Source organism: Notechis scutatus, chromosome 14 (assembly GCF_049901735.1).
Source record: "Notechis scutatus isolate UNSWTSFEM ecotype Mainland chromosome 14, rNotScu1.2, whole genome shotgun sequence".
In the NCBI taxonomy this organism is placed as follows: Eukaryota; Metazoa; Chordata; class Lepidosauria; order Squamata; family Elapidae; genus Notechis; species Notechis scutatus.
Genome location: NC_142022.1, coordinates 5,306,887 through 5,325,223, shown reverse-complemented (window position 1 = coordinate 5,325,223; position 18,337 = coordinate 5,306,887). Strand labels below are relative to the sequence as shown.

The following is an 18,337-nucleotide window of genomic DNA, read 5'->3' as shown; positions in this document are numbered from 1 at the left end:
GGTCTTCTAGTCCAACCCCTCACTCGAGCAAGGGACTTTATACCATCCTGGTCAAATGGTTGTCCAGTATACTTCTGAAAACCTCCAGTGTTGAAGCACCCACAGTGCCTGGAGGCAAACTGTCCCATGAAGAATTGTTGGAACGTGAACGATGTCCATGAATGATGAATTGTTCTGTCAGGAAATGTCTCCTTAATTCTAGGTTGGCTCTCTCTTGGACAAGTTTCCATCCATTATTTCTCAGGGGCTTTAGAGAGTAAGTCTTACTTCGACAGCCCCTTAGATATTGGAACACTGCTATCATGTCCCCCCTTGCTTCTCCCCTGGATTAGTTTCCATCCATTCTCCTTTCAGGTGCTTTGGAGAATAGACTGACCCCCCCTCTTCTTTGGGGTGGCAGCCCCTCAAATATTGGCAGACTGCTATCATGTCATCCCTAGTCCTTCTTTTCTCTGGACTAGACGTATCAAATTCCTGCAACCATCCCTGATATATTTTAGCCTCCTAATCCTCTTTGTTGCTCATCTCTGCATTTTTTCTAGTGTCTCAACATCTTTTTTTATATTGTGGCGACCCAAACTAGATGCAGTATTCAAAGTGTGGCTGTACTAAGGCTTTGTAAAGCGATATTAAGATCCCATTCACGTGATCTTGATTCTGTCCCTCTGTTTATGCAGCAACCTAGGATTGCACTGGCTTTTTTGGCTGCGGCTGCATACTGTTGGCTCATATCAAGATCCCCCTCACAGTTACAAACTATTAAGCTCATTGGTTGGTTCTCTCTTTAATGATCTTCCACCCATTACTTCTTATCCTGCCGTCCCATGCTATGAAAAACAGGTCAACCCCTTCTTCTCTGAGACGGCCCCTCAAATATTAGAAGACTGCTATCATATCTAGTTTTTCTTTTCATTAACTAGACATACCCAATTCTTGCAACTATTCTTCATATGTTTTAGCCTCCAGTCCCCTAATCATCTTTGTTGCTGCCATGCCCCTGTCAGAATCTGGACTGGAGGAGGAAGATGAACAGCTGACAGGGAGTGGGAGTGTGGTTCCGTTGGCTGTGGAGGAAACTGGGGAAGGGCAAAGTCTGGCTGGGAAGAGCAGGGAGAAGGTAGAACAAGGGAGAGGGAATTCAGAGGAAGACCCAGGCCCACCCTCCTCTTCATCCTAGGGCACGCAGGGAGGAACGGAGAAGGGAGCAATGTGGGTTGCGTGGCTTACAGGGGAAGAAAGGGCCCTGATTCCCTTCATTAGCCACATCTGGGAAGGGAGCTTAAAAGAGATGCATGCCGAGTGTGGTAGCTGCTGGGAGCAAACTGAGTTTATCTTGTGTTGACTTTAGTTATCTGTGTTCCTGGAATCTTCCCAACCGGGTTCATGTCTGGAATTCCTTCTCCTGCCTTGCTGGACCAATTACCTCATTTGCCTTGATTGGACTTATAGTTCCAGTTTTTGTTGACCATGTTTTGGACTTGATTTTCTACAGCCAAAGGCTGTTCCTGGGAGAGTTTTTCTCCAGCCCAGAAGGTAACCAGGACATTGGGGGCAAAGTTGGGGCTAATAAAGGGACTCCTACTGATTATCTGACTCTGTGGCCTTTGTGCCACACCCCTTTGGGTCATCACAGTTGCCCTTCACTGCACTCTTTCTAGAGTCTCAACATATTTTTTACACCATGGCATCCAAAACAAACCAAACAAACAATATCTGGGACCATTTCAAACAGAAGAGGAGAGGCTCAGTTTTTAGCAAAGAATGTGAGAACATCTGGAGTCTTGTACACGTTGAGGATTAGTAAATTTATTAAGGCATCCTGTGCCTGAAATGTCAGTCAATGTTCACAAATACAGACACACAAAATTGTAAACATGGTGCCCGTTGACAGAATATAAGTGCCAAAACAAACCCAAAACCCAGTACAGACTATTGCTTTCCTATATATGCAAAATTCAAAAGCAGAATATAAGTGCGAACTATAAAATAAAATACAGGCTGCGGTTGTTCTGTATATGGAAAGTTCAAAAGTAGGTATCACAAATGCTGGGCCCATTGTTGGCAGGTTCCCTAACTGTGTTTTTGCTGTTCTTTTTTTTTAAATAGACAATGTTTATTATGCTTTTAAAGAGAAGGTTAGCGATTACAAAAGGATATAAAATAAGGAAGAAAAATAGAAAAGAAAGAAAGAGGAAAAGACAAAAGTGTGAAAAGGGGGAAAAAAGGGAAACGAAAAATAGAAAAGAAAAAAGAGAGAGAGAAACCTGAGAGTGCAAGAAAGAAAAACAGAAAAAAAAATCAAAAAGAAAACTGAAACTGCAAAAAAAGGAAAAACAGTAAAAACTACACAGAGAAGAAAGAACTCGAGGAAACTGAAATCGTAAAAAAGGAAGAGAAAAATAGAAGATAAATTAAAAAAGTTATAAATATTCTTCACAGCAGTTCCAATGTTCTCCGTAGCAGTTATAAATACAGTTATAAATGGACCTCTCTAAAGTCACGTCTTGATTTTCTTCTTTCTATAATCTATCCTATCTAATCATCAAAGCCCATAAATCACACATTCATTTATTTTTTCCATTTTTACACAACCCCCCCCCCCACAAAATCCTCCCTAAGAGGTTTCCAGTCATCAATTGTGCATTGTTGATCTAACCCATGCCTTGTTTTTAGGCCAACCCAGTTGATTGGATTCACACAAACCCTGGACCAGGTCAGTTAAAAAACGACCCATCTCCTTCAATGCTCGAAGTGCTAGTTGAACAAACCTTGTTCATCTGCTTCAATTTGGAGATTAACCTGTCCCGTTTGGTCCTTTTACGATTCACTGGATTGTGTGAATCCGTAACCGAGTGTACTCCGTGAACTCAGCCGTTTTGTAATGCTGGCTGGGACACACGGAAAGAGTGAGGGAGGAAGTGACTCTCTTTGTAATAGAAGCGACGTAAACTTGACCAGCAAAATTTGCTCGCCTGGGACAACAACTAGGTTTACATATTATCCTCTTGGATGCGTGTGAACCTGATCCTTGCTGTGCCACAAACCAAGTTATATCATCGGTGAAGTCATATCGCAGCACGTCTGCCCGATTGCTGCATCTGCAGAATCTTCAAATTTTCACCTTTTTATAAAAAAATATATGGATTACAGGTCTCACCTTACAGGCATATAAGACCCGGATATAATTCAAGTCTCGTTTAAATGGAGGGAAAAAAATGATTTAAAAAAAAAAGACTTCCTTTATAATCAGCATAGCCATAGTTTTCTCCTCCGGTGTGCAAATATTGTGTTTCTAAGCCATGTTTGGACTTTCTACAAGGTCATTCACAAGTTTCACGTCCAACCGATCTCATTCGGAGTTTTTTTTCGGATGAGGTCTCGTTGGCAACCCATTTGAGATGTCCCAGAAAAAGAGGATTTAGTTCTGGTGATAGGGAACAGGATGCTAAGATGACGGTGGAAGGCGAGGAGGCTCTGATATTGGCCCCTTAGCGTCCATCTTTGATGTGCTCAGATTTGTCTGAAGTCAGGAGAACCTTCAGTTGAAGTTCGTCTTCTTCATCAGGCTTTGATCTTGAGAAGAAAAGGTTGGAGAGAAATAATTTGTAGAAGGAGAAACCGTCAAAGACGACAGGAGCTAACGCAACGTTCCTCAACCTAGATGATCTACAAGGTCCCTTCCAACTCTGTTCATCTATGTCAAGGGTTCTTCAAACTTGGCAAGTTTAAGACTTGTGGACTTCCAACTCCCAGAATTCCTGAGCTAACATGACTGGAGGAGGAGGAATTCTGGGAGTTCAAGTCCATAAAGCTTAAAGCTGTCAAGTTTGAAGACCCCTGAATGTTATCTAATTCTAACCTTTCCCACTTGAAAATGTGTGGGCTTCAACTCCCAGAATTCCCCCAGCCTGCTATGCGATGTGATGCGATGCTATGCTGGCTCGGAAATTCTGGGAGCTGAAGTCCACACATCTTCAAGTGGCTAAGGTGGAAAAACTCACTATCTTCAACTAGGAAGCAGCTAGGCTGAAGCTTACATTGAAAATCACTGACCGCCTTTGGCTACTGAATTAGATCAATGATATCTCCCTGTTATGGGGCTGAGGACCAATACATCTGGATTGGAGAACACACATCTGGATGGAGAAGATTCCTTAGGTCCCTATTCACCTGCTAGATGTTTCGAGGAAGCCAAACAGGCCCGCCACAAATACAGTAATTCTGTACTAATGTTCCCAGAAATAGATTTAGAGATAGAGGAGCGAAGTAAGGGAAGGAAGGAAGGAAGGAGGGAAGAAATTAAGGGGGGGAAGGAGGAAGGAAGGAAGGAAGGAGAGATTGGGAGGGAGGGAGGACTAAGGAAAGGAAGGAATGGGAGGGAGGAAGAGTTAAGGGAAGGAAGGAAGGAAGGAAGGAAGGAGAGAATGGGAAAGAGGAAGGACTAAGGGAGGGAAGGAAGGAAGGAGAGAATCAGGGAGAGAGGGAAGGACTCTAGGCAGGGATGGTTCACCAATTCCACAGATGTTTTGCTGCTTGAGGGCCCCCCCCCTCCAAAATTCAACACCCCAACGGTTAAAAACCGGCGGCCTTAACATTTTGCAACAGGGAAGACCTGAAAACTCTGGTGTAGATCACAGTGTCCCCTTTCTCTGGTTTCAAAAACAAGGAGAACCTCTCATATCAGCCCCTAAAAAAACATTTTCCATCTCTTTTCCGAGATGGAAAAAGAACCCCCCCACCCCTGCACAGCCTCCATCCCTGATGTGACCACCACCCATTTCCTCTCTCCCCCAAAGGCACCCCCTCCCTACCTGGGGAGCCCCAACCCCTTTCTTTCCCCTACTCCCCCCCAGTTGGAGAAGCGTGTTCGGGACCCACCGTCTTTCAACTTGTTCGATCGTCTCGGGCAACGGCGCGTTCCGTGTCTCTGGGAGGAAGCAGGTGAGGATGCCAGACAGGATGGGGGCCGCGCCGTAGATGATCAGGGGCAGCGGTGGGAAAAAGTCCCCGCTCATCCTCACCAAGGGGGCTGCCATGCTCCCGATCCGAGCCATGGTTCCCCCCAGACCCATTCCAGATTGCCTGTTAAGGAGAAAGGATGCATTAATGGCAATAGCACTTAGACTTCTATACCGCTTCATTGTGCTTTCCATCTCTCTCTAAGCGGTTTACAGAGTCAGTGTAGGTAGGTAGGTAGGTAGGAAGGAAGGAAGGAAGGAAGGAAGGAAGGAAGGAAGGAAGGAAGGAAGGAAGAAAGATAGGGCAATAGCAATAGCACTTAGACTTATATACCGCTTCATTGTGCTTTCCATCCCTCTCTAAGTGGTTTACAGAGTCAGTATAGGAAGGAAGGAAGGAAGGAAGGAAGGAAGGAAGGAAGGAAGGAAGGAAGGAAGGAAGGAAGGAAGGAAGGAAGGAAGGAAGAAAGACAGGGCAATAGCAATAGCACTTACTTATATGCTGCTTCATTGTGCTTTCCATCCTCTCTAAGTGGTTTACAGAGTCAGTATAGGAAGGAAGGAAGGAAGGAAGGAAGGAAGGAAGGAAGGAAGGAAGGAAGGAAGGAAGGAAGGAAGGAAGGAAGGAAGGAAGGAAGGAAGGAAGGAAGATAGGGCAATAGCAATAGCACTTAGACTTATATACTGCTTCATTGTGCTTTCCATCTCTCTCTAAGCAGTTTACAGAGTCAGTGTATGAAGGAAGGAAGGAAGGAAGGAAGGAAGGAAGGAAGGAAGGAAGGAAGGAAGGAAGGAAGGAAGGAAGGAAGGAAGGAAGGAGGGAAGACAGGGCAATAGCAATAGCACTTAGACTTATATACCGCTTCATTGTGCTTTCCACCCCTCTCTAAACGGTTTACAGAGTCAGCCTATTGCCCCCAACAATCTGGGTCCTCATTTTAACCACCTCGGAAGGACGGAAGGCTGAGTCAAACCTTGAGTTAACCTTTGTTCCCCCTTTGAATCAGGGTTAACTTGCTCTTTCCAGCCCCTTTGGGGGGAATCAGGTGCAGCCAGCTCAAAAGAGTGGCCCATCAAAGCTTGCATCCTGCTTTTTGGTCCTTGAAGGCCATCTAGTCCAACCCACCTGCTCAAACAGGAGATTTCAGACAAATGGTTATCCAATCTCTTCTTAAAAAACCTCCAGTGTTGGAGAACCCACAACTTCTGGGGGCAAGCAGTTCCACGGGTTAATCATTCCCACCGTCAGGAAATTCCTCCTTAGTTCCAGGTTGCCTTCTCTCCTTGATATATTCCCATCGCTTGTTTCTTGTCCTGCCTCCTGGGGCTTTGGAAAAAAAGGTTGATGCCGCTGGCTTTACTCACCTGATTATGGTTGGGAAAAGCTCTCCAGAAAAGATGTAGGCACAATTGAAAGAAGCAGCCAAAGATCCCTTGCCAACCACGGCAAAAATCATCCTCAGGGTGCTCAAATCTAAGGAGACAAGAAACTCACAATCAGGCACAGAATTTCTACTTGGGTTTCAGGAAAGAACGATATTTTTTTTTTTTTTTTTGCACGAGAAGAAAGTGAGCTGGTGGGAAAGTGCTTTTTCGAAAATCCCACTAAGTCTACCTCAAAAATGAGAAAATTGGCTTTGGAAATTGTAAATGCCTTCATTTTGATAGCCTCTAGCTTGGAAAATTAGAATAGAATAGAGCTGGAAGGGACCTTGGGAGGTCTTCTAGCCCAGCCCCCTGCTCAACCTATCTCAGACAATAAGTCCAGTCTCTTCTTAAAAACCTCCAGTGCCCACGATTTCTGGTGGCAAGTTGTTCCACTGGTTAATTGTCCTCACTGTCAGGAAATGTATAATTAATTCCAGGTTGCTTCTCTCCTTGATTAGTTTCCATCCATTGTTTCTTGTCCTGCTTTCAGGTGCTTTGGAGAATAATTTGACCCCCTCTTCTTTGTGGCAGCCCCTCAAATACTAGAATACTGCTCTCATGTCACCCCTAATTTCTTCTTTTCTTCAGACTAGCCAAACCCAAAAATCCTGCAACTATTCTTCCTATGTTTTAGTCTCCATCATCTTAGTTGCTCTTCTCTGAACGTTTTTTTCCAAGGTCTCGACATCTTTTTTGCAGTATGGTAACCAAAATTGGTTGTCAGGTATTCCAAGTGTGGTCTTACTACAGTTTTATAAAGCCATACTAATACTTCACCTGATCTTGATTCTATGCCTCTGTTTGTCAAATTCTTTTGAACAACCTGAATTAAATAAGGCTCCTGCCCTTGACTGGTATTTGAATTATTATTGGTGTTAGAACACAGAACATAGAAATAGAGTTGGAAGGGGACCTTGGAGGTCATCTAGTCCAACCCCCAGTCTCTTCTTAAAAGCCTCCAGCGATGAAGTCCCGACAATTTCTGGAGGCAAGTTGTTCCATTGGCTGATTGCACTCAATGTGAGGAATTTTTCTCCCTTAAAATGGGTTGAAATTAACGCAGGTGGTCCTCGACTTACGACCACAACTGAGCCCAGGATTTATGGCGCAAAGTGAGGCGTTTGGTCCCATGTGGTGACTTTTTTTCTCACCGCGTTTGTTAAAGGGAATATCACTGCAGTTGTGACATTAGTCCCCCGGTTATGAAGCCAGTCTGTTTTACTCCTGGTGGTATCCTTACCTTGCGGCACAAAGATGTTGGCTAAGATGCACACGCCAGCCATGATCAGCGAGAGGGCTTGGGAGAACCGTCGGCCCACGTACATGATGGTGATCACCGAGATGAACTTGGAAGGGATGTCGACGACGCCAAACACCAGCTGGGCCAGGTAGATGTTGAAATTGAAATTCTGCAGGTCCATGGCCAGCCCATAATAAGCGAAGCTGGTGGCAAACCTAGAAGGGGAGGAGAGAATTGGAAAACTTGACACCCTCCCCCTCAAAACAGCCATTATTTTTCTTGGGGGTGGGGGGGGGGAAATCTGGATCCCTTTGTCCCTAGGGATCAGAGGATCATAGAGTGGGGAGGGTTCTCAGAGGTCTTCTAGTCCAACCCTTGCTCAAGGCAGGAGACCTTAAACCATCCCAGTCAAATGGCTTTCCGGTCTACTTTTGAAAACCTCCAGTGATAGAGAATCCAAAACTTCTGGAGGCAAGTTGCTCCACTAATTACCGGTAATTGTTCTCCCTGTCAGGGAATTTCTCCTTAATTCTAGGTTGGATCTCTCCTTGATGAGCTTCCATCCGTTGCTTCTTGCCCTGCCCTCAGGTGCTTTGGGGAATAGGTTGACCCCACTCCCCTGTGGGATGGCCCTTCAAATATTGGAAGAGTGCTATCGTGTCATTCCCAGTACTTCTCTTCATTAAACTAGACATCTAATTCAATTCCATGCTTATCTAAGGAAGGTAATTCAACCCTTTGCTAAGCAGGAGATCCGATACCGTTTTGGATAAATGGCAGTCCAGTCTCTTCTTGAAAGCCTCCAGGGATGAAGCTCCCACAACTTCCAAAGGGAACTTCTGTTCCATGGGTTGATTGTTCTCCCTGTTCGGAAATTCCTCCTCATTTCCAGGCTGAATCTCTCCTTGATCAGTTTCCATCCATTCTTCCTTGTCTGGCCTTCGGGGGCTTTAGAAAATAGCTTGACCCCCTTCCTCCTCTCTGGGGCAGCCCCTCAAATATTGGAAGATGCTCTCCTGTCTCCCCTGGTCCTTCTCTTCCCTAGACTAGCCAGGCCCAGTTCCTGCAACCGTTCTTCATAATGTTTTAGTCCCCTAATCATCTTAGTCGTTCTTCTCTGCACTCTTTCTAGAGCCTTAACATATTTTTTATAGTGTGGTGACCAAAACTGGATGCAGTATTCTGGGGCAGCCCCTCAAATATTGGAACACTGCCATCATGTCTCCACTGGTCTTTCTCTTTATTAAATAAACTAGACATATACCCAATTCCAGCAATCCATTCTGTGTATGTTTTAGTCTCCAGTCCTCTAATCATCTTCGTGGTTGTTCCAAACGTGCTTCTCCAACTTGGACTTTGGAAAAACCAAGTCCAGGTTGCCTTTTGAAAAAAAAAAGCTTCTTTGGGATCAACCCTGACCTTGGATGACTGAGAATCTCCATGAACATCTTAGTTGTTCTTCTTTTAGGGACTCAGCCTCTTTTGGGGTACCTTGTGACCAGAGCTGGACGGAGGACTTGCAAAGTAGAATAACCTGGTTTGATGGAAAAGAAACCGCCGTTCTGGGAAAAAAAGCAAGGAGCAGGGAAGAAAAAAAACGACTCTTACCAGAAGAAGCTGACGCCAAAGGAAATTTTACGCATGCCTGGCGTGCGCACCAGGTCGGCCATACTGTGTCTGGATTTGATGGGAGAACCCTCTGCCTGCATGCTGCCTCTCAAAACCTGGGGAGGAGGAGGAGGAGAAGAGAAATCAGTGCAAGGCTTTGTCCACTCCCTGAATGAGTAAAGTAAACTGGGGGAAAAAAATTGGGATTCTTGGAATGAGAACTGGCCAATTGCTCGGAAAGAACTGCTAACGTATCATAACGCTTTGTCCTTTGCTTCTAGAAGATTGGGACCTCCGGGTCGGCTGCTGGGGACAGCAGGGCTCAGAGAGCCCCAACTGGACTTCTCAGAAAGACAAGACAAGCAGCAAGGAAAGCTCCTAATAGCCTTCTGGGCGTCCAGCCAAGAGCATTTCACACCTTGTAAAAGTGTTGCAAGCTAGATAAACAATCCACTCAGCACTTGCAAGGGAGAGCCATTGAGAAAATCAGATCACATAAGCTACTAGCCTCCGAGGGGATTAATTCCCCAATAATAAGAATCACATAACTCACCGGAAACTCCAAGTTCCCTCTCACAGTCACTGCTACTAAGCCTGGCTTCACCCAGTCTTTTATTGAAGTATTCAATTAAATACATGAAATAATAAAGTACTTTTGGGTATATATATCTTTTTTTAGATAATTAGGGCAAAGAAGTGATGCCGAGTTGGCCACACCCACCCAGCCAATCATTAGGGCGGAGAGCCCCTTGCTAAAAAATTTGAAGCCCACCCCTGGAAACCTTCCTCCGAGTTGCAAGACAGCTGATAGAATCATAGAATAAGGAGGCTGGAAGTGACCCTGGAGGTCTTTCAGTCCAACCTCATGCCCAATGGAGGGGTCCTTATACCATCCTGGACAGATTTACAGGTCATCCTTGACCACTCAAAGTTTACTACGGCCCTTTAAAAAGGACTGACGACCGTTTTTCACACTTACAACCCTTGCAATGTCTCTCCCTGGTCATGTGATTAAAATTCAGACGCTGGGCAATGGACTCATATTTACGACGGTTGCAGGGTTCGCATGATCCCCTTTTGCGACCTTCTGACAAGCAAATTCAATGGGGAAGGCAGATTCACTTTAAAACTGTGTGACTAACTTCCCACCCGCAGGGATTCACTTAATACCTGTGGCAAGAACGTCATAAAGTGGGGTAAAACTCACTGAGCAACCGTCTCACTTAGCAGCAGAAATATTGGGCTCCCTTGTGGACATAAGTCAAGGACTAGGTGTATTCCTTCATTCATTCATTTATTAAATTTATTTTCCACCTGTCTTACAGCCAAATGAGGCTCTGGCTGGCTTACAGCATTGAAACATCAAAACCTTAACAGATACATATTTCTAAAAACAAATAAAATGAAGATCACGATCCAAATAAAATCATATTTAAAAGATTGGGGAAGGGGAGAACAGGATGCATGGGGGAAGAAGGTGGGATGGCCTCTTTCGGTTTGCCCAGTTTCAAAAGAAATTCCCAGCCTGGAGGCTGTCAGATTTGAGAGTGCAAAAGCTTTGCACACCAGCCCTGGAAAAAGCAGAATCTATCGCTAAGAGCATCCAGAATCCCCTTTTCACATCTCTGCCCTTCTCGATTCTGCATTGTTGGGCCAGCTCCCACTAAAAAATTCATCACACCCCAGCCTTGGAAAATGAGGAATATCCCAGTTTTTATTGCATTTTGCAAAAAAGAAAAAAAAGGGGGGGGAGCGGGGGTGGATTCCAGGTGGAATAACAGGGCCTCGTACCTCCACACTGAGTTTATTCCCTTCTTCCTTCTTCCCGTTAATCCAGGCAGCTTTTTTCAGCCCCTGCGTTGCCTTCTCGTGGTTCCCCGAAATGGCCAGCCACCGGGCGGATTCGACGAAAAACCTGCAAGTCAAGAAGTTAATTTTGCAGCTCTCGGATAGCCCTGAGACCTAGTGGTTAGAGCTGGGCCTCGGAAAAGGGGATGGGAATTTAAGAGTGAAAGGAGGAATCGGATGGAAGGCAGAGAATTGTGTGTGTGTGTGTGTGTGTGTGTGTATACATACACACAGAGCAGGAGGGAGAAAAAGAGAGAAAGAGAGAGAGAGATGTGGACAGTATAATATACAAGATAAAACATTCAATTTAGATAAAAAACCAGAATTAAACCACCATAATATGGAGGTATAGAATTCGCAATGGAATAGATGTTATAATTCAGTATCTACTGAAGCTAACCATCTCATTATTTACTTCTGGCCTGGCTGTGGTGGGATCCTCCGATAAAATAAAATTTAAAAAATTATAAAACAAGAATAGAATAAAGCAGGAAAAAAAACAAAAACCTCCTGCCCATTCCTAAAAATGAAAACTATTCCAGCGAGGAGAAAATAGAAGGCGTTTTTTGACTCTGCCAACCTAATAGATTTAACCGAGTCGGGAGGGATCTTGTAGGTCATCTAGTCCAACCCCCTCCAAAGCAGCATTTCTGACAAATGGCAGCCCAGTCTCTTCTTGAAAGCTTCCAGGGATGAAGCTCCCACAACTTTCAAAGGCAACTTCTGTTCCATTGAATATAGAATACCAGAGTTGGAAGGGGCCTTGTAGGTCATCTAGTCCAACCCCCTCCAAAGCAGGAGACCCTACACCATTTCTGACAGAATGGCAGTCCAGTCTCTTCTTTGAAAGCTTCCAGTGTCACCTACCAGGAGTAGAGGAAGAAGATGAAGAAAGGGAGGGAGACAGCCAGCTGCAGCCAGCGCCAGTCGCGGATGAGATACGCCACGCCAGCCAGGATGAACTGCCCAGTTGTGTAGCTGTAACCATTGGTCGTGCCAACGATGGCCCGGTATTTGCTGGGAATCCACTCCATGCCTATAAAGAAAAAAGACACAACGTAAAATACTGCAGGGTCGTCCTCGGTTTATGACAACATTTCCGTTGCTAAGCGAGACAGTTGCGATGGGAGCTTTGCCTTCATTTTACGAACATCCTTGCCACAGTTGTTAAGTGCAGTCGTTAAGTTAGTCACATGGTTATTAAGTGAACCGGGCTTCCCCATTGACATTGCTCGTCAGACAATCATTTTGGGCTCAATTGTGGCCATACATTGAGGACTACCTGTAATCCTTATATCCAATACTCTTTCTGTGTGTGTGTGTGTGTGTGTGTGTGTGTGTATACTGATGATGGCAGATGAGATTCTGTTTATGTGTAATGTTAATGTCTTAGTTATTTATATCTATGATATTAAAAGCACAACTATAATGATGTGGGAAAATACCCGAACCAAGCTGAATACCATACATATATATGTATACGTATACCTTTACATATAGTTTAGTTTACCTTTATTTTTTTATTGTCCTTGTACCTCGTACAATGAAATCAAACACCAACTTCAGTGTACATCTTGACCATGAAGACAGCCACACATCCTTCACCCTCCACATTGAATTGAAATCCCCTGATATTGCATTCATATTGCACTATACAGTAAAATTTAATAGAGTTACTGTCCTGGGATAGAAGCTGTTTTTCAGCCTATTTGTCCTTGTTTTTATGATTATCCTGTACCGTCTGCCAGGTGGTAATAGTTCAGAAAAAGTGTTCCCAGGATGAGATGGATCTTTGAGGATGTTTTGAGCTTTCTTAAGGCAGCGGGAGCTATGAAGCTCTTCCAAAGAGGGGAGAGGGCAACCCGTGATCCTCTGGGCAATGACATTCACCCTCTGGAGTGCTGTCCTATCTGCCCCTGTGCAATTGGCAAACCCTACAGAGATGCAGTGAGTTAAGATACTCTCTCTGGTGCAGCGGTAGAAGGTCACCAGCAGTTTTCCATTCAGTTGTTGTTTTCTGAGAAGCCTCAGGTAGTATAATCTCTGCTGGGCCCTATTGACCATATACATACACACACACACACTCACACACACACACACACACATATATTCCCGCCCCCAAAAAAAAAATTGAGGAAGGGAAAAAAGGAAAAGCACATTTTGCAGAACAGAGCAAAGGAATTGGGAGCTTTGACCGGTGGGGAAGAGAGAAACGCTGGAGACTCACAGAGAGAAACTGAATTGAGGGAAATGCCGGACATCGCCATGCCACACAGGAAACGGAGGATGCAATAGATGGTGAAGTTGGGCGCAAAGGCCGTGCCAGCTCCGGCCACCCCCATCTGCAGATAGCACCAAACGATCAGGGATTTCCTGCCAAACCTGTAAGAAACAGACATTATAGTCACGTTTCGAACCGGGTATTTTTGCTTTTACAACCTGAGAAACTAGGGAGGGTCTCCTGTGAGCCTCTCGCCCTGCCTGTTATACAGCTGAGGGCTGTGCTGTCTCTTATCTGACAGGGTCTCTTTGCTCCGTCTCCCAAGGTCTTTCCCCCCATATCCTTGCACACACTCTGAACTCTTTCTCTAGATCTAGATTTTCTCCCCACTCCCTTTACAGCCTGAGAAACTAGGGAGGGTCCCATCCAACCTCTTTTTACATCCATTATGCAGCCGAGGGCTATGCTCTCTCTTATCTGCCTTTCTGCCAAGGTCTTCCCCACATACCATACCCACCATCTCCTTGACTGACTGAGAAACTAGGGAGAGTCTGTTCTGAGCCTCTTGTCCTACCAGTTGAGCGTTATACTGCCTCTTATCTGACCATTCCTGGGCAGTATCTCTTTGCTTCCTCTCCCAAGGTGTTCCCCATATATCGTTGCACAGTCTAATAAGGTTGAACTCTTTCCGTAGATCTCGATTCTCCTCCCCATCCCTTTACAGCCTGAGAAACTAGGGAGGGTCCCTTCTGAACCTCTTGCCCTGTCTGTTACATAGCTGAGACCTATGCTCTCTTTTCTGACCATTACTGGACAGGTCTCTTCACTCCAACTCCCAAGGTCTTCTCACATACCATTACACATACTTGCTCACATTCTTGTCCATAGATCTATATTCTCCCCCCCACTTTACAGCCTGAGAAACTAGGGAGGGTCCCTTCTGAACCTCTTTCTGCATCCATTACGCCCGCTGAGGGCTCAGCTGCCTTTTATCTCACCGTTCCCTTGGCAGCATCTCTCTGCCTGTCTCCCGAGGCCTTCCCCACACACCATTACACCCACTCCTAATCCAAAACTCTAACCCCCTACACCACGCTGCCTCTCACTGCTCACCTGTCCGAGAGATTTCCGATTAGGAGCGATCCAATCAAGACGCCAGCCATGTAAAGAGATTGAGCCATTTGTCTCAGGGACCGAGATTCGCACACTAGATTCCACTGGAAAATAGTTTTGGGAAGAGAGAACCAAAACCATTGAGAATTTTTGCAGATCTCAAGTCCCCCCCTGATCATGCATTGTTGGCTGGGGGATTCTGGGAGTTGAAATTTACCCCTCTTAAAGCATGCTGGATGGGGAATTCTGGGAGTAGAAGTCCACCCCACTTAAAGCATGCTGGCTGGGGGATTCTGGGAGCTGACGCCCACCCATCTTAAAGTTGCTAAACACTACTCTAAGATATTTAAACTTTTCTCATCCCTTTCAAACCAAAAAATGGTTTCTTTCTCACCTCACTGACAATCGTGTTGCTGAACAAGCTCCGGTCGTAAGTCCATCCATCTTCACAGGCTTCGGTGTCAAATACCGTCTCGTTGCTAAGAGTCGCATTCGGGTCCAGGAACCGCCACTGCGGGGCCGTGAAACGCCGGCATTGCTCAGGCCGTCGGTTCGCGTCCATCGGGACGGAGATCCTGAGGAACTGATGGGCTCCCAAATTTCCCATGGTACCATTTCCTTGACGAGTGGCGTTGGACGCGATGCGGATTTGGCAGTGATGCTGCGGGATGCCGGCTGTGAAGTTTTGCAGGAGGTTATGACTGGCCAGCATCATCAGTGGGATGGCTAGGAAGGAAACCATCATCCTTTGGAAGCGGCCCATTCCTCCGACATTGTCCAAAATATCAGCAAACGTCATGGCGTCGCAGAGAGATGAGACGGCGGAGTCGGTTTCTGGAAATTGATAATCTTACAGCTGGCAAAGCAGTGGAGAGCTCCCTGGGGCCAGTCAAATCTGCAATTGGGCAACCTCGATTCTGCAGCTTTTCTGCTGTTTCCCCAACCAGTATCCTTTTGGCCCTATGCTTTGGGGTGAGGCCCATCCGGCTTTATATAAAACTTCAGCCGGGCTAGTTAAAATGTTACTGCGAGGGAAATTTCCTCCGCAGCGGTATGGATAGCCAGAGAGGTTACGAATGGAATAAGAAACTAGTGAACTGGAAAATGAACTTAATATTGCGTCATTGGGCAGAGATAAACAAGATGGCAGAGTGACTTGAGAGCCACTGAAAATTGGCTGTATTTTTCCTCAGAGAAACCCCCCCAATGGGGCAGCTTTCTATATCTCCCCTCCACCAAGAAATGTGCCAGATCTTATTTTGCGGAAGAAACAGGCCGATTTCAGCTCCTTGCGGGGAAATCTAGGTGCTTCTGTGGAAAAGTGGCCATGTCATATAGAGCATTAAAAATCTCAATTTTTTTTAATTTCAACTCTTGTAAAATGAGGTTGGACTATTCGTCCATAACCCATGCCCTCCTAGGGTGTATATGTTCTTTTTGGGGGGCAATTTTTGTTAAACATGATTGTTTAAATAAGTGTTTCTCAAACTTGGTAACTTTAAGATAGGTGGACTTCAGCTCCCAAAATTGCACTCATTTTAAAGCATGCTAGCTAGGGGAATTTTATTTATTTATTTATTTATTTATTTATTTATTTATTTATTTATTTATTTATTTGATTTGCCAATTGTTTACAAGATAATAAATATAAGAGTATACATAGTTGTGAATACATGAAATGGGTACATATATGCAAAATAAAAGAATAGGAGAAACAATAGGACAGGGACGGTAGGCACGTTGGTGCGCTTATGCACGCCCTACAGACCTCTTAGGAAAGGGGTGAGGTCAATAGTAGACAGTCTAAGGTTAAAGTTTTTGGGGTTTGGGGAAGAAACTACAGAGTCAGGTAGAGTATTCCAGACATTGACCACTCTATTGCTGAAGTCGTATTTCCTGCAATCAAGTTTGGTGCGGTTTACTTTGAGTTTGTATCTATTGTGTGCTCTTGTGTTGTTATGGTTGAAGCTGAAGTATTCACTGACAGGTAGGACATTGCAATGTATGATTTTATATGCCATGCTTAAGTCAGACCGAAGACGGCGTAATTCAAGGTTTTCTAGTTCTAGAATTTCAAGTCTGGTGGCATAAGGTATTCTACAGCGAGTAGAGGAGGAGAACTCTTCTTGTGAAATATTTCTGGACTTTCTCAATTGTGCTAATATCAGATACGTAATGTGGATTCTGGGAGTTGAAATCCAGACACCTTAAAACATACTGACTGGGGAATTCTGGGTGTTCCCTGACTCTCCTCTGCTCCCCCCCTCCATTTTTTAATCAATTATATTGCCCACCATGTTGGGGAAAAGATGATCTTTTAATTTCAAAAGTTCTTAGTCAATTTCACCGTTAAGGCCTCTGGTTTAATTTTCCACCTTTGTGCAAGCAACACTTCAGAGTATCATCCGTATAAATTGATTTCACTGCAGATTTGAAACCTGGTAGATTTGGCAATTTTTTTCCAGTGAAGTGAAGCAAAGCAAGGTAATAAAACGAGAGACAGGGAGGGAGAAAATAGATGAGAGAGGGAGGGAGAGTGGGGGAAGGAGAGCAAGTGGGGTGGAAGAGAGGGAATAGGCAGGCAGGCAGGCAGATAGATGTGGATGGATGGATGGATAGCTAGATAAGATAGACAGAATATAGATGATGCAGAGAGAGACAGAGATAAGACAGACAGACAGACAGGATAGACAGGATAGACAGAATATAGATGATGCAGAGAGAGACAGAGATAAGACAGACAGACAGACAGGATAGACAGGATAGACAGAATATAGATGATAGAGAGACAGAGTCTGAGATATGATAGGTAGGTAGTTAGATACTTAGGTAGATAGATAGATAGATAGATAGATAGATAGATAGATAGATAGATAGATAGTAGATAGATAGATAGATAGATAGATAGATAGATAGATAGATAGATAGATAGATAGATAGATACAGATAGACAGATAGAATATAGATGATACAGAGAGAGACAGATCAGATAGACAGATAGACAGACAGACAGGATAGACAGAATATAGATGATAGAGAGACAGAGTCTGAGATAAGATAGGTAGGTAGGTAGATAGATATGATAGACAGATAAATATAGATGATACAGAGAGAGACACAGATAAGATAGATAGGCAGGCAGGCAGGATAAACAGAATATAGATGATAGAGAGATAGAGTCCGAGATAAGATAGGTAGGTAGGTAAGAAGATAGATAAATAGATAGATAGATAAGAGATATGATAGACAGATAGAATATAGATGATACAGAGAGAGAGAGAGATAAGATAGATAGGCAGGCAGGCAGGATAGACAGAATATAGATGATAGAGAGACAGAGATAAGATAGGTAGGTAGGTAGATAAATAGATAGATAAGAGAGATGATAGAGGGATGATAGATAAGCTAGATAATAGAGAAGTAGATAAGATAGATGATAGACAGATGATAGATATAAGATGATAGAAGTAGATGAAAGATATAAATATATAAAATAGATGATAGATGAACATAGATGAGAGAGAGAGAGAGAGAACTGAGAACTGAGAAAGAGATCAGTTGTAAATGTGAGGATCTGTTGTCAGTCACTTTTTTCACTGCCGTTGTAACTTTGAACAATTACTAAATGAATGGTTGTAAGTCGAGAGCGACCTATAACGTGGCTAATCATAATTCTGGACTCTTTTCAGAAAACCTAGCTTCCTGGTGGGAAAGCCCTGGCCTGCTATTCTGACCCTGACTGTCGCACACTTCCCTTCCCACCTCAGCCGCCTTTTGGTTTTCTAACTACTGAAACTGCACGACGTTTTTATAGGCCAAGAGCCCGACCAGCCCAGGGCTGTGGTGGGCTGTGGTGTTTCCAGCTCGACTTGCCCTCCAGTTACAAGCCACCATCCATCCTTCATAGGTGAACCCAGCCCC

General features: G+C 44.5%; 1 protein-coding gene across 1 annotated transcript; it reads right to left on the bottom strand.

Moving 5' to 3' along the window:
- Positions 1-3,452: 3,452 nt before the first annotated feature.
- On the bottom strand, positions 3,453-15,215 carry LOC113428445 (solute carrier family 22 member 6-A-like). The gene is made up of 10 exons (XM_087943108.1): positions 14,811-15,215; positions 14,417-14,520; positions 13,310-13,464; positions 11,950-12,118; positions 11,026-11,149; positions 9,235-9,350; positions 7,627-7,841; positions 6,324-6,432; positions 4,879-5,082; positions 3,453-3,573 (listed from the first exon to the last, which is right to left on the bottom strand). Exons 1-10 carry the CDS (start codon positions 15,213-15,215, stop codon positions 3,489-3,491), a joined length of 1,686 nt encoding a protein of 561 aa, XP_087799234.1. The 3' UTR covers positions 3,453-3,488.
- Positions 15,216-18,337: the final 3,122 nt, after the last annotated feature.

Coding starts and splice junctions, on each gene's coding strand:
- LOC113428445 (XM_087943108.1), bottom strand. CDS start 15,215: ATGACGTTTGCTGATATTTTGGACAATGTCGGAGGAATGGGCCGCTTC. Junction 13,465..14,416: donor ATCGGAAATCTCTCGGACAG/GTGAGCAGTGAG, acceptor TGTTTCTTACAG/GTTTGGCAGGAAATCCCTGA. Junction 11,150..11,949: donor ATCTTCTTCCTCTACTCCTG/GTAGGTGACACT, acceptor CTTGACTTGCAG/GTTTTTCGTCGAATCCGCCC.